At 49.9% G+C, this 12,714-nt stretch overlaps 1 protein-coding gene across 1 annotated transcript; it reads right to left on the bottom strand.

Moving 5' to 3' along the window:
* Positions 1-1,350: 1,350 nt before the first annotated feature.
* LOC131915694 (uncharacterized) lies at positions 1,351-6,819 on the bottom strand. Its single transcript, XM_059269096.1, is given in 3 exon segments — positions 1,351-6,050; positions 6,189-6,319; positions 6,479-6,819. Coding segments are annotated over 3 exon segments (5,052 nt in total). The 5' UTR covers positions 6,785-6,819; the 3' UTR covers positions 1,351-1,435.
* Between the last annotated feature and the right edge of the window lie 5,895 nt (positions 6,820-12,714).

The raw sequence follows: 12,714 nt of genomic DNA, 5'->3' as shown, positions 1-12,714 counted from the left end.
AGAGCACTTATTGACTCCTCCAAGGCCTGTAAGTCTTGATTCATGGCCATTTGGAGCTGCCTAAATTGCTGGGTTTCCAGCAGGGCTGTGGTACCGGTCCCTACTCCGGCCGCTATCCCTCCCATAGTCAGCCCTCCTAGTAATACTGCCAGGGTTAGGGACACCGGTTCTCTTTTATATCGATGGAGGTCCCTTCCCAGTTCGAAGTGTGAGTAAATCTCCTCTGGGTTATGGTAAACTATCCTTGGGTACAACTCGATGAGCACACAAAAATCAGAGGTAGCATTGAGGGCCGAGACTGAAACGCAGGGGGTGAGCCCAGTATTACATGCCCAATAGGTACCATTAGGGCCGGTGACATAACCAGAGACATCGCTTACAGACAGGATGCGGTTACACAGGTGTTGGTGGGTGCGGGGGATGCTCCCTAGACATAGTCCTCGTCCTGACACCTCTGAGATTGTGAGCTTATGTTGGGCTGTCCCTAGACATTGGCTTGGAGGGGGACTGTGGGCGTTAATATAATTACCCTGGGTTGCTATCCCCTCGTAGTAGGGAGGTTGGGAAACCAGACATAGCCAACATTCTTGCGTTCTATTTGGGTAGGTTAAGTTTAAGGCCTGGTAAGCCCCTGCTAGCAGACCCAAGAGCCGATCTCCGGTTCCTGGTCGGGGTGGCTTGGTAGTGGCTGGAGTTATACCTGGACTAGTAGTCAAACCGGGTCGAGGGGTAATCTTCGGGGGTGCTGGAATAGGTGAGGAGGGGCGCTTCTGGTCAGAGAGAACCTGATTGGGGCCCATGGGGGCGGAGGCCTCCTCAATCTTAAGTCTGATAGTGAACCTTACGCCCCGATCATACCCGTATTCATATAACCTGAGTCCCCAAGTGTGCCCCCGTTGCCAGTTTCTATCAGCCTTCCCCGGGCCAGTGAAAGTTATATTTAGGGGGAGTGAAAGCCCAGGCTTGAATCGGCTGACCTCGGGGGACCCATCTGAGCAAGGCCATTTGCCTGTAACCTTCCTGAAACCTCTATTGGTCTGGATCAGGTCCCAGCTTGAGCTTGGACTCCAGTATGCTGCGCCAGTGGTCTCGCAGCCCCATTTGGCACAGAAGAAATCTCCTTCCCCCCCGCATTTCTTTGCGAGGGCCCAACCCCTCCCATCCCCCGGACAAACATAAAAGTCCGACTGGGCGAATATACATCTTGCTTGAGGGTGACGGCATCCCGGATCCGGCCAATGCACCCCCCCCGGGTGGATGGAGGAGTTTAAGGCATCAGGCTTAATGCCCTCAACCCCCCAAAATCCCGAATTCAATGCCAACTGACAGAAATCAGGAGTTAGGGGGGGCCACCATGTAAAGGGGGTATGGAGGGCGGTCGTCTGCCAGGCCGTCTCCCCAGTTTGTGAGATGACCTGCCAAGTGAGTTTCTTGACTAGGTGCGGGCTCTCTGCCGCCCTAATCCCCTGGGGGTAGACAGAGAGCAAGAAGAGGGGGAGGAAGAAGAGCCGCGGGAGCCGCGGGCCAACCTTATTTTTAGGGGGTTCTGTGTGCGGCACACTGTCCATGTTGATTCTCTGGATCCTGCTGAGTCGGCCTCCCCGGCAGCCTTCACATGAGAGGCGTGGATCCATGCAGCAATCCCGTCAACCTTGAGTGCAGTGGGGGTGGTCAGCAAGACAGTATAAGGCCCCTTCCACCGTGGCTCTAGACTCGAAGTCTGGTGGCGCCGAACCCAAACGGAGTCCCCAATCTGGAAAGGGTGGGGGACCACCGGCTTGTCCAGCTGCTCTCGGTAGGCTTTAGCCAAGGGTTTCCAGATCTCCTTCTGCACCAGCTGGAGGGCCTGTAGATGTGCCCCTAAAGTGGGGCTGGTAGCAAAAGATGAGATATCAGGATGGAGAAATTTCACGACTGGAGGTGGGGCCCCATAGAGAATTTCAAAAGGGGTTAGGCCGTGCGGCCCAGGAGTATTCCGGGCTCGGTAAAGAGCCAAGGGGAGTAGGAGCACCCAATCTCTAGTGCCAGTTGCAAGCGTTAATTTGGTTAAAGTCTCCTTGATTGTCCTATTAGCTCGCTCTACCTGTCCTGAACTCTGGGGGCGGTATGCGCAATGGAGTCTCCAGTCCATCCCCAACAGTTTGGCCACCTTCTGACTTACCTGGGAGACGAAGGCAGGCCCATTGTCTGACCCCAATATCTGAGGCATCCCATACCTTGGGAAGATTTCCTCCAACAGTTTCTTTGTGACTATATTAGCCGTCTCATTCTTGGTTGGAAATGCCTCAATCCATCCTGAAAAGGTGTCCACAAAGACCAGGAGGTACCGGTACCCATAGAGTCCGGGTTTTACTTCTGTAAAGTCTATCTCCCAATGCACACCGGGACGGTGGCCCCTCAAACGGGCTCCTTTGGCTAGATGTGCTTTACCTGCATTGACCTGGGCACATGCGGGGCAGGTAGAGGCCACCCGTCGGAGCACCCGATTCTGGTTTAGCAGAATTGTCCCGGTGTTTTCTCTGTCTATCAGGGTCTTTATTTTTGTCTCACTTAGATGAGTTAGGGCATGGAGGAATTGTAACATATGGTGGGTGTGAGAGGTGGGCATCACTATCCGGTTCCCCAGTAGGTAGGCTTGTCTCTGTGGGTCCCAGTCCGCCCCCATTTTCTTTGCTAGCTCATGGTCTTCGGGGCTGTAGGGCATGGGCTCTCTCCCGGGTGGAGGAGGCTCTGGAGTGTCCTGTATAGCCATTAACTGGCTATTCCCTATTGGCTGGGATGCCACTGTCCGGGCAGTCAAATCCGCCAGCCGGTTCCCCTTGGCTATCTTGGAGTTGTCTTTTTGGTGCCCCGGGCAGTGGACAATGCTGAGCTGGAGCGGGAGAAACAGGGCCCGCAGGAGGTCCAGGATTTCCTTTTTGTTCTTGATCTCTTTACCTGCGGATGTGAGCAGGCCCCTCCGTCGGTAGATTTCACCATGGACATGTGCAGTGGCGAAGGCGTATCTGCTATCTGTATACACGATGAGTTTCTTACCTTCTGCCATCCGAAGGGCCTGGGTGAGGGTGATCAGTTCCGCCCGCTGAGCCGAAGTCCCAGGCGGGAGGGCCGAGGCCCATACCACTTCGGACTCGGTGGTAACAGCTGCCCCGGCCCTGCGTTCTCCTCCGTCCAGGTAGCTGCTCCCATCTGTGTACCAGACGACATCTGGGTTCTTGAGCGGCTGATCTGTTAGGTCAGGGCGAGTGCCATGCACCTCGGCTAAAATCTGGAGGCAATCATGCTCTATGGATGGGCTAGGCAGCGGCAGCAAGGTGGCAGGGTTAAGGGAGACAACGGGTCCGAACGTGACCCGGTCTGAGTCCAAGAGTAAGGCCTGGTAGTAAGTCATTCGGGCGTTGGAGAGCCATCTGTCTGGTGGTTGTCGGACCAAGGCCTCCACGGCATGGGAGGCCAGTACAGTCAGGGGCTGACCCAGGGTCAGTTTCCCGGCATCCTTGAGTAGAACTGCAATGGCTGCCACCATGCGGAGGCAGGGAGGCCATCCTATGGCCACAGGGTCCAATTTCTTGGACAAGTATGCCACAGGTCTCCTCCAGGGTCCCAGTCTTTGCACCAGCACCCCTTTAGCAAAGCCCGAGTTCTCATCTATAAACAGTTCAAAGGGTTTGGTAAGATCTGGCAAACCCAGAGCCGGGGCCTCAAGTAAGGCCTTCTTGATCTGTTGGAATGCTTCCTGCTGCTTCTCTCCCCATTGGAACATTACCCCTGGTTTTGTGAGGGGATATAGGGGGGCGGCCAATTCAGCGAACCCGGGGATCCATAAGCGACAGTACCCAGCCGTACCCAGGAATTCCCGAACCTGGCGGGGGCTGCGAGGAGGGGGAATGGAGAGTATTGTCTCTTTCCTGGCCTCCGTCAGCCATCTCTGTCCCCCAGTCAGGGTATAGCCCAGGTACGTGACCTTGTCTCGGCAAATTTGTGCCTTTCTGGCCGAGGCCCTGTAGCCCTTCTGTCCAAGCCTGGCCAGTAAAGCCCGCGTGCCCTCTAGGCACTCGGCCCGACTCCTGGCGGCCAGAAGTAAGTCGTCTACGTACTGGAGCACGGTCAGGGTTGGATGCTCGACCCGGAACCCGGCCAGATCTGCATGCAGGGCCTCATCAAAGAGGGTTGGGCTATTTTTGAAGCCTTGAGGGAGCCGTGTCCAGGTCAGCTGTCCCGAGAGTCCCTGTTCTGGGTCTCTCCATTCAAAGGCAAACAATAGTTGGCTTTTAGGGTGCAGTCTCAAGCAGAAGAAGGCATCTTTCAGGTCTAATACCGTGTACCAGACGTGCGTCGGTGGGAGGGTACTCAGGAGGTTGTAAGGGTTGGGCACCGTGGGGTGTATGTCCTCCACCCGCTTATTGACCTCTCTCAAATCCTGGACTGGCCTGTAGTCCCCTGTCCCCGGTTTCTTTACGGGCAAGAGAGGGGTATTCCATGGGGACTGACAGGGCTTTAGTACCCCTTGGTCCAGGAGCCTCCGGATATGGGGTTTAATTCCCTCATGGGCTTCCCGTGACATTGGGTATTGTCTGATTGAGACGGGAGTGGCGGAGGCCTTTAATGAGATCATCAGCGGTGGCTGATCGCGTGCCAACCCCAGACCCCCAGTCTCTGCCCAGGCTCGAGGAAACTCTTCTAACCAGTTCTGTAATTCCTCAGGGGCCTTTTTCGAGGGTTCTGACTCAAACAAACGGTATTCTTCTTCTAGATTGAGGGCCAGGATTTGTAAAGGGCCCCCTCTAGGACCCGTGACCCTTGGTCCCTCTTCATCAAAATAGATTTGTGCTTTTAGCTTGGTTAATAGATCCCGTCCTAACAGCGGATGGGGGCATTCAGGTATGTGCAGAAAGGAATGGGTTACTTGCCCTGAAGCCAGTTGAACTTTTCTCTCGGTAGTCCAGTAATATCTCCTGTTTCCAGTTGCCCCTTGTACCAGTGCAGACTGCCGGCTAAGGGGCACTCCGGCATGGGTTAGGACTGAATGTTCGGCACCAGTATCAACCAGGAAGGTCACGGGCTGCCCCCCGATCTTGAGGGTTATCCTAGGCTCAGGGGGGGGCTCCTGGCCTCGACCCCCCTAGTCCTCCAGACTAAGGAGGTCCGCAGTCTTGGGCTTGGGCCGGCGGGGTCCTTGTGGCTTCTTGGGACATTCCCGGGCCCAGTGTCCCTTCTCCTTGCAGTAAGCACATTGATCTTTATCTAGGGGTGGCCTCCTTTGTCCTCCCGGCCTATCTCCCTCTCTCCGCTGTCCCTGGGATACAACGGCGGCCAAAACTCTCTTTATCTCTCTATGCTGTTTCCTATCCCTTTCCTCTTGTTTCTGCCATCTCTTTTCCTCTCGCTCTTCAGGAGTTTCTCTCTTATTAAATACTTTCTCTGCTTCCTTCACTAGGTCTGGCAACCCTAACGCCTGTAGACCCTCCAACCGCTGCAATTTAGTTCTGATATCTGAGCTAGACTGATAGATAAATGATAGGATAATACCTGGAGCCTGACCTGGGTCTTCCGGATCATACGGAGTATACATCCTATAAGCTTCCTTCAATCTTTCTAGAAATGCAGCGGGTGTCTCTTCCTTTCCCTGTATTACATTTCTAACCTGAGCCAAATTAGTAGGCCTTCTAGCGGCCGCTCGGAGACCCGCTAAGAGCAACTGGCGATAGAGGCGTAGATGCTCCCTACCTTCAGGCGTATTGAAATCCCAGTTAGGGCGAGTCAAGGGAAAAGCCGCATCGATGATGTTCGGGAGTTGGGTGGGCCTCCCGTCATCGCCCGGAACCTGTTTCCGGGCCTCCAGGAAAACTCTCTGCTTTTCCTCCACTGTCAAGAGGGTCTGCAGGAGCTGCTGACAATCGTCCCAAGTTGGCCTGTGAGTCACTAGGATGGATTCAATTAGGTTAGTTAAAGCAACGGGGTCCCTGGAAAAAGGGGGGTTATGTTGTTTCCAGTTATAAAGGTCTGAAGCAGAGAAGGGCCAGTATTGTAGTTGTTGGTTCAGCCCTTCTCTGAGGGGGAAGGCTTGGGACTCAGTAGGGGGTCCCTCCTGGCGGCCGCGGAGGCGGCCGGCAATGGGGGATGACACCTCATCTTCCTTGTCTTCATCTGAGGTCCTGCTGGTTGGAGAAACCTTAGCATCTGCCAACGGCCGGATGGCGGCCGCTAATGCGGCCGCTGCCTCCACCGCGGCGGCGGGAGCCACCCCTGCGGCTGCGGGAGCCACCCCTGCGGCGGCGGGAGCCACTGTCGCTCCGCCGGGTCGCCGAGTGGGTCCAGCCTGATAAGGAGGGGGCTCCTCTACCAGGAGATCTATGAGAGGGGAGTTAGGGTCCGGGGGAAGGACAGGGGGCTTGGGGGTCTCCTTGTGAGGGAGCACAGGGTAGAGGGAAGAGTCCGGGTTGAGGGGTGCGGAGGGCCCAGAGACTGGAGGGGGCTGTGGAAGGAAAGGCTTGACCCATGAAAATGGATTTTCGACCAGAGATCTCCAGATGGCGATGTATGGGGCCTGGTCGGGGTGTCCGTTAGGACTAGGGGCAAAAACCTTGCCCTCCACCTGTGAAATAAGAGAGAGGTTAAAGGATCCCTCTCGCGGCCAGCCAACATTCATCACGACCCATTCGGCCTCGCAGAGGGTGATCCATTTTTTCTTTTTAACAATGACACCTTCATTGTTTCCTCGGGCCTTAACATCGGACCAGTGGTCCGTGGTTAGGCTTAATGGGGTGGTGATGGTCTGTCCCATGGTGGTCTCTAGATAAAGGAGTGTTAGACAAGTAACGATAAACAAAAAGACAACACAGACGACAGAAATTTGCGCTGCGCGGCTTCGGCGTAAAACCGAAAGCAGAAATTCAGACAGGGAAGCGGAGGAACCTCGATCTCCGTCCCCTACCAGAAATTCAGATGGGGAAGCGGAGGAACCTCGATCTCCGTCCCCTACCAGAAATTCAGATGGGGAAGCGGAGGAACCTCGATCTCCGTCCCCTACCAGCACCACGTATCCCTCTGATACGGGAGTGGCCCCGAAAAACCGTGCCCCAGAGGGGACTTCAGTGACCCGTGGAACGTCTTCCAGGGTCGCGGTGGGCGAAGTCCGAGCTCGTCAGCTCCTTCAGCCCCCACCGACTCAGACCTGACTTAGGGCGCCCAACGAAAACAGAAAACAAATAGACGGACTGAGACAAGACAAACAGTGGCCGGCCAACTTACCTCCTGACAGTGGGTCGGTGGTCCTGAGGCAGGGGGTCTCAATTCCCGGCCAACGCACCAAATGAAAGACCCCCGAAGGCAGTCTTCCCTCAGGAGAGACCCTCGCCTCCAAGGAAGACACCGAGACCACGAATCAGATGCAAACAGCAAGAGGCTTTATTCAGGAACACGGGTACCCGGGGCGACACAGACTCTCGAGAAGCTCAAGGGACTGGCGCGCCCACGGGCTGGAGCAGAGGGTTTTTATAGGGTAGGGCACGGGTACAGAAACAAGAAGCCTGGTTACAGGGTTTTGATTGGAGGATGCAAATGAGGCCTGCTCTGATTGGATGATTCAAGTGAGGCCAGGTTCAAACCCAGGACAGCTCGTGGTTTCTCCCCGAGCCTGCCCACGCCTTTGTCTAGGGTACAGGGTGTTTTTCTGACCTTTAACTGAGCTCCTCAGTACCTCTCAGGCTTTATTCAAGAACAGCTAAACTAAGTTATGTTAGGCGGGGAGGCTGAGGGTCTTTCAACGGTTCCATGCCATCCTACCCTCAGTAAGTTCTATAAACCTGTGTGTGCATTTTAATGCATCTGATCACAAATATTTTTAGAGGTTAGTGTTGAAGTAAAAGGAAAGAGAGTCCTTCCTCACTTGGCTGGAGAGAGAAAACAGTTTAAACACTGCTGGTTGGTTTTGTCAACTTGATACAGACTTAGATGCTTTTCTACTACTGTGACAAATCACATGGCAACTTACAGAAGAAAGCATTTAGGGACTTGGAGTTTCAGAGGGTGAGTCCATTGCCATTCTGACAGGGGGAATGACTGTAGGCAAGCAGACATGGCCCTGGAGCAGAAGCTGAGAGCTCACATCTGATTCACAAGCATGAGGCAGAAAGCTAAGTGGCTATAACGTGGACTTTTGAAACCTCAAAGCCAGCCCACAGTAAAACATCAACAAGGCCACGCTTCCTAATCCTTCCCAAACACTTCCACCACCTGCGGTCCAAGCATTCAAATGTATAAGCCTTTGGGGCCATTCTTATTCAAATTATCACACAAACTTAGACATATCTGAGAGGAGGGATATTAATTGAGAAAATGCCTCCATTAGAATTTCTGTAGGCAAATCTGTGGAGCATTTTCATGATGATGATTGGGGTGGGAGGGTCCAGCTCACTGTGGATGGTGCCACTCCTGAGCAGGTGGTCCTGGGTTGTATTAGAAAGCAGCTGAGCAAGTAAGAAGCAAACCCATGGCTTCTGCTTCAGATCCTGTCTCCAGGTTCCTACCCTGACATAAGTCAGGAATGGACTGTTACCTGAAGTAAGATGAAATAACTTTGCTCCCCAGGTTGCTTTTTGTCGTGGTCTTTATTACAGCAATAGAAACCAAACTGGGACAAATACCTAAGCTTCAAAAGGAGAACGCCATAGCCTTTTAATGCAGAATCGCAAGTAACTCTGGCTCTGCACAGATTCTTCCAGAAGGGGCAGTTAGCCTAGGAATAAACAAGGAAGTATAAAGTACTTTCTTTAGTCTTAAAAGTGAGGAAAGATTGATAAGAAGAAAGAAGCTGTTTCGCTATCAGTTTTATTTGAATGCCTTATCACAGATAATCAAGTGGTAGCTCTTTCTGCACTTATAAATGAGCAATAAAACTTCTTGTCATCCATCGTATACCAAGCACACAGGCAGTAGAAACATGACCATAAAATAGGACCTCTCCCCTTAAGGAGATTTAGATTTATTTTGATGGGTATGCAGGTTTTGCCTGCGTGTATGTATGTGCACCACATGTATGCTTGGTACCCTCAGAGGTCAGATCCCCTGGAAATGGAGTTATGGATTGTTGTGAGCCACCAGTGGGTGGCTGAGAACTGACCCTGGTTCTTCTGCAAGAGTAGCAGGTGCTCTTAACCATTGAGCCATCTCTTCAGCCCCTAGATATACTTTGAAATGACTGTGATACTCTTTCTATGTTCCAGACACTTCCTCAGTGGAAGTAGAGATCCAGCAGGAAGGAGGAAAGATGTGGGAAAGTTGTTGTTCTTTGTTTTCATGAGACTTGCTGTCCTGTAAGAGAGTCAGCCTTACAAAGGAGCTTTACAGCCCAGCAAGTATGAACAGGTGTGCACTGTCACGAAGGCATCAAAATATGCGGTTCCTTACCTAATACAGTGTGTCAGGTGTAGAGCACACACTTATAATCCCAGCACTGCAACACTTAGGAGGCTAAGGAAAGGACCATGAGCTTGAGGCCACTCTGAAGATCCCATCTCAAAAAGGGTAGGGAGGTTTGCAAGATGACTCAGAGGGTAAAAGCACTGACTGTACCATCCTAATCACCTGAGTTCATTGCTAGACCCCACAGCCTCTGACCTCCACTCTCCCGTGTGGCATGCTCACACCTACACTCACATCATACACACACAATAATGAATGAATTTTTAAATGGCTGCACTCATCTTTCACAGGGAAGAAGGGAGGTGTGGGAAGGTGAGGGTTAGAAAGACAACTAGATGTCCTAAGAGAGTTGGCTGGAGAAATAAAGGGAGGAGTTGTCCTTTAAGAAGGTAAGACAGTATAAAATGGTTTCTACATAGCCCAAGCCCGATAGACAGAGAAGCATCTGCCTTGGGGAAGCCCAGCCCCAAAGGAAGGGTAGAGTAGCGGGAATAGTTACGGCAGTTGAGAAGGTCCTCAGTCAGGAAGCCTGGAAGGATGGTTTGGAGCAGAGAAGGACATTCTGGGGAGAGAGGAATAAAACTTACATATTGTGAATTTTTTATTATGTAAGACATTATACAAATTATATCATTTAACTTACACATGATGTCTTTGGAGAAGCATCCAGTGCAGTAAGACTTAACATTTAGCTTTCACTTAGCATGTTGTTTCCCCCAGGTTATTAAATAGTCTTTAAAACAGTTAATGAATCATAACAGTCCAGCATCAAAATGAGCCATGACTTATTCTACTCATTCCCTATGTCTGGACCTTGTGACTTTTTCTCATCAAAAATGCTATTGTTAAAGAGTCTTGTCTCTCTGGTAACGTCCATAGGGAGGACTATTTTAGCTGGTTTTCTACAAATAAACTTTGGCAGGAAGAGCAGTTAGGCTATCCTAGTAACTCAGTGTTAGAAGAAGTAATTTCAGTCTAAAGAAATTTTGAATAGAGACAGCAAGATTTGCTTGGAGAATGGATTCAGGGTGTGAGACAAAGGGCAATAAATAACACTTGGGGTTTGGGACCTTGAGTGCCCGGAAGGATTGGGTTGCCATCAACCAAAGTTTAGAAGTCAGAGAAGGTCTACTAGATTTCGAGAAATAATCCCCCCAGACATTCTGAGCTCCAGATACCTGGTAAACATCTGAGCAGGAATGTGAAGTCCACAATATGCAAATCATTAATTCATGAAACACCTACATAGGAAATACAAACATGCATATTAGAAATATGAGCATATTAGAAATATGAGTGGTACCTTGAGAATTAAGTGGAACTGTTGAGGCTTTAAGGCCTCTTACCCTTTGGTGTAGGTGGTTGTGTTTGTAGATAGTTATCAATTTATATTCATTCAGATCTTTATATATCTTAATATAATTATAATATAATTATTATTAATATAATTACTATCTCCAGTTCACTTGTTTACAAAAGAGTTTATACTTTAATTTTGTTCATTTGTTTTTTTTGAGACAAGGTCTCACTGTGTAGTCCTGGCTGACTTGGAACTCACTATGTAAACCAAGCTGGCTTTGAACCCACAGAGAACCACCTACTTCTGCTTCTTGAGTACTGGGATTAAAGGTGTGCAACATCATGCTCAACTCTTCTTTTTAAGATTTTTTTTTTAAATTTTTGTGTATGAGTGTTTTGCCTATATGCATGTCTGTTCACCACATGTGTGCCTGGTGCCCATGGAGTGCAGAAGAGGGCACTGGATCCCCTGGAACTATAGTTATGGATAGGTGGATAGTTGTGAGCCACCACATGGGTGCTGGGAGTTGGACCCAGATCCTCTGAAAAAGCAGCCAGTGCTCTTAACTGCTGAGCCATCTCTCCAGCCCTCCCCTCTCCTTGAAAATACTGGTTTTTTCTTCCCAAGATTATGTTTTTTGAGGAAAGATCTTTTTTCTGTACACCATAATACCATGTCCCTAAAACACATTTACAATGTTCATAGAATAAAATAAAATACCTAAATATAGAGTGCGGTGGGATAATTCTTTTGTACACTGAAAAGATTTGTCACTTGAATTGATTTAATAAAATACTGATTGGACAGTAGCTAGGCAGGAAGTATATGCAGGGCAACCAGACTGAGAATATTGGGAAGGAGAAGGGCAGAGTCAGGAGTCAACAGCCAAACACAGAGGAAGCAAGATGAGAATGTTGTACTGAGAAAAAGTACCAAGCCATGTGGCTAAATGTAGATAAGAATTATGGGTTAATTTAAGTGTAAAAGCTAGTTGATAATAAGCCTGAGCTACCAGCCGGGCATTTATAAGTAATATTAAGCCTCCAAGTCAATTATTTGGGAAGCAGCTGCTGGGTATTTGGGAATAGACAGACAGGAGAGAAACATTCTGCCTACAATAGAGCTTTTTGTTTCTTCTGTTTTTATAAAAGGTCAACTTTTGTTGTTGTTTTAAGACAGAGTCTCACTCTGTATTCCTGTCTAGCCTGGTCTCACTGTGTAGCCCAGACTGGCCTTATGATGATCACTACACCCAGATTTCAGTTATCTTACTTATAAATATTTAATTTAGACACATTGAAGTGCCCTAGGAAAATAAAGACTAAGGTAGAGTCTTCGATCTATTGCAACTTGTGGTCATTTCAGCTCAGGTAAAAGAACCTTCTGCAGCAACAAAAATCCCATGGCTCCTCCATATTGGCTTTATTCTCAGGCTTCCTGAGGCACCAAGAAAGTTCTCATTAACTTCAGTTTTACACACACTCTAGATCCCTCAAGAAAGAGATTCTCCTAGGAGCCCTGATGTTACTTTCCCACTGAAAGGGTTACTTTCCCATTCCTTAGGGCAGTGGTTCTCAACCCTCCTAATGCTGGGACCCTTTAATTAGGTTCCTCATTTTGTGGTGACCCCCAATCATAAAATTATTTTGTTTTGACTTCATAACTGTAACCACAATATTCTTCCAAAACAGACTGGCATGCACCTTTAATCCCAGAATTTGGGAGGCAGAGGCAGGCAGATCTCTGTTCAAGGCCAGCCTGGTCTATAGAGCTAGCTCTAGGACAGTCAATGCTACACAAAGAAACCTGTATCTAAAACAAAAACAACAACAAAACAAAACATTAAAAAAAAAAGGAAGAAAAAGAAAATGGAATGAATGGTCAGAAACAGTATCTGCTATACCGGTTACACAAAAGCCTGAGCCTCCTCAAACCTAGGGTGCGGTGGCACATTTATAATCCCAACCCTGGGGAGGCTGAGGAAGAAGTGT

This window comes from Peromyscus eremicus, chromosome 7, assembly GCF_949786415.1.
Source record: "Peromyscus eremicus chromosome 7, PerEre_H2_v1, whole genome shotgun sequence".
Classification (NCBI taxonomy): Eukaryota; Metazoa; Chordata; class Mammalia; order Rodentia; family Cricetidae; genus Peromyscus; species Peromyscus eremicus.
Note: the sequence above shows the minus strand (reverse complement) of the source record. Positions and strands in the feature narration are given on the sequence as shown.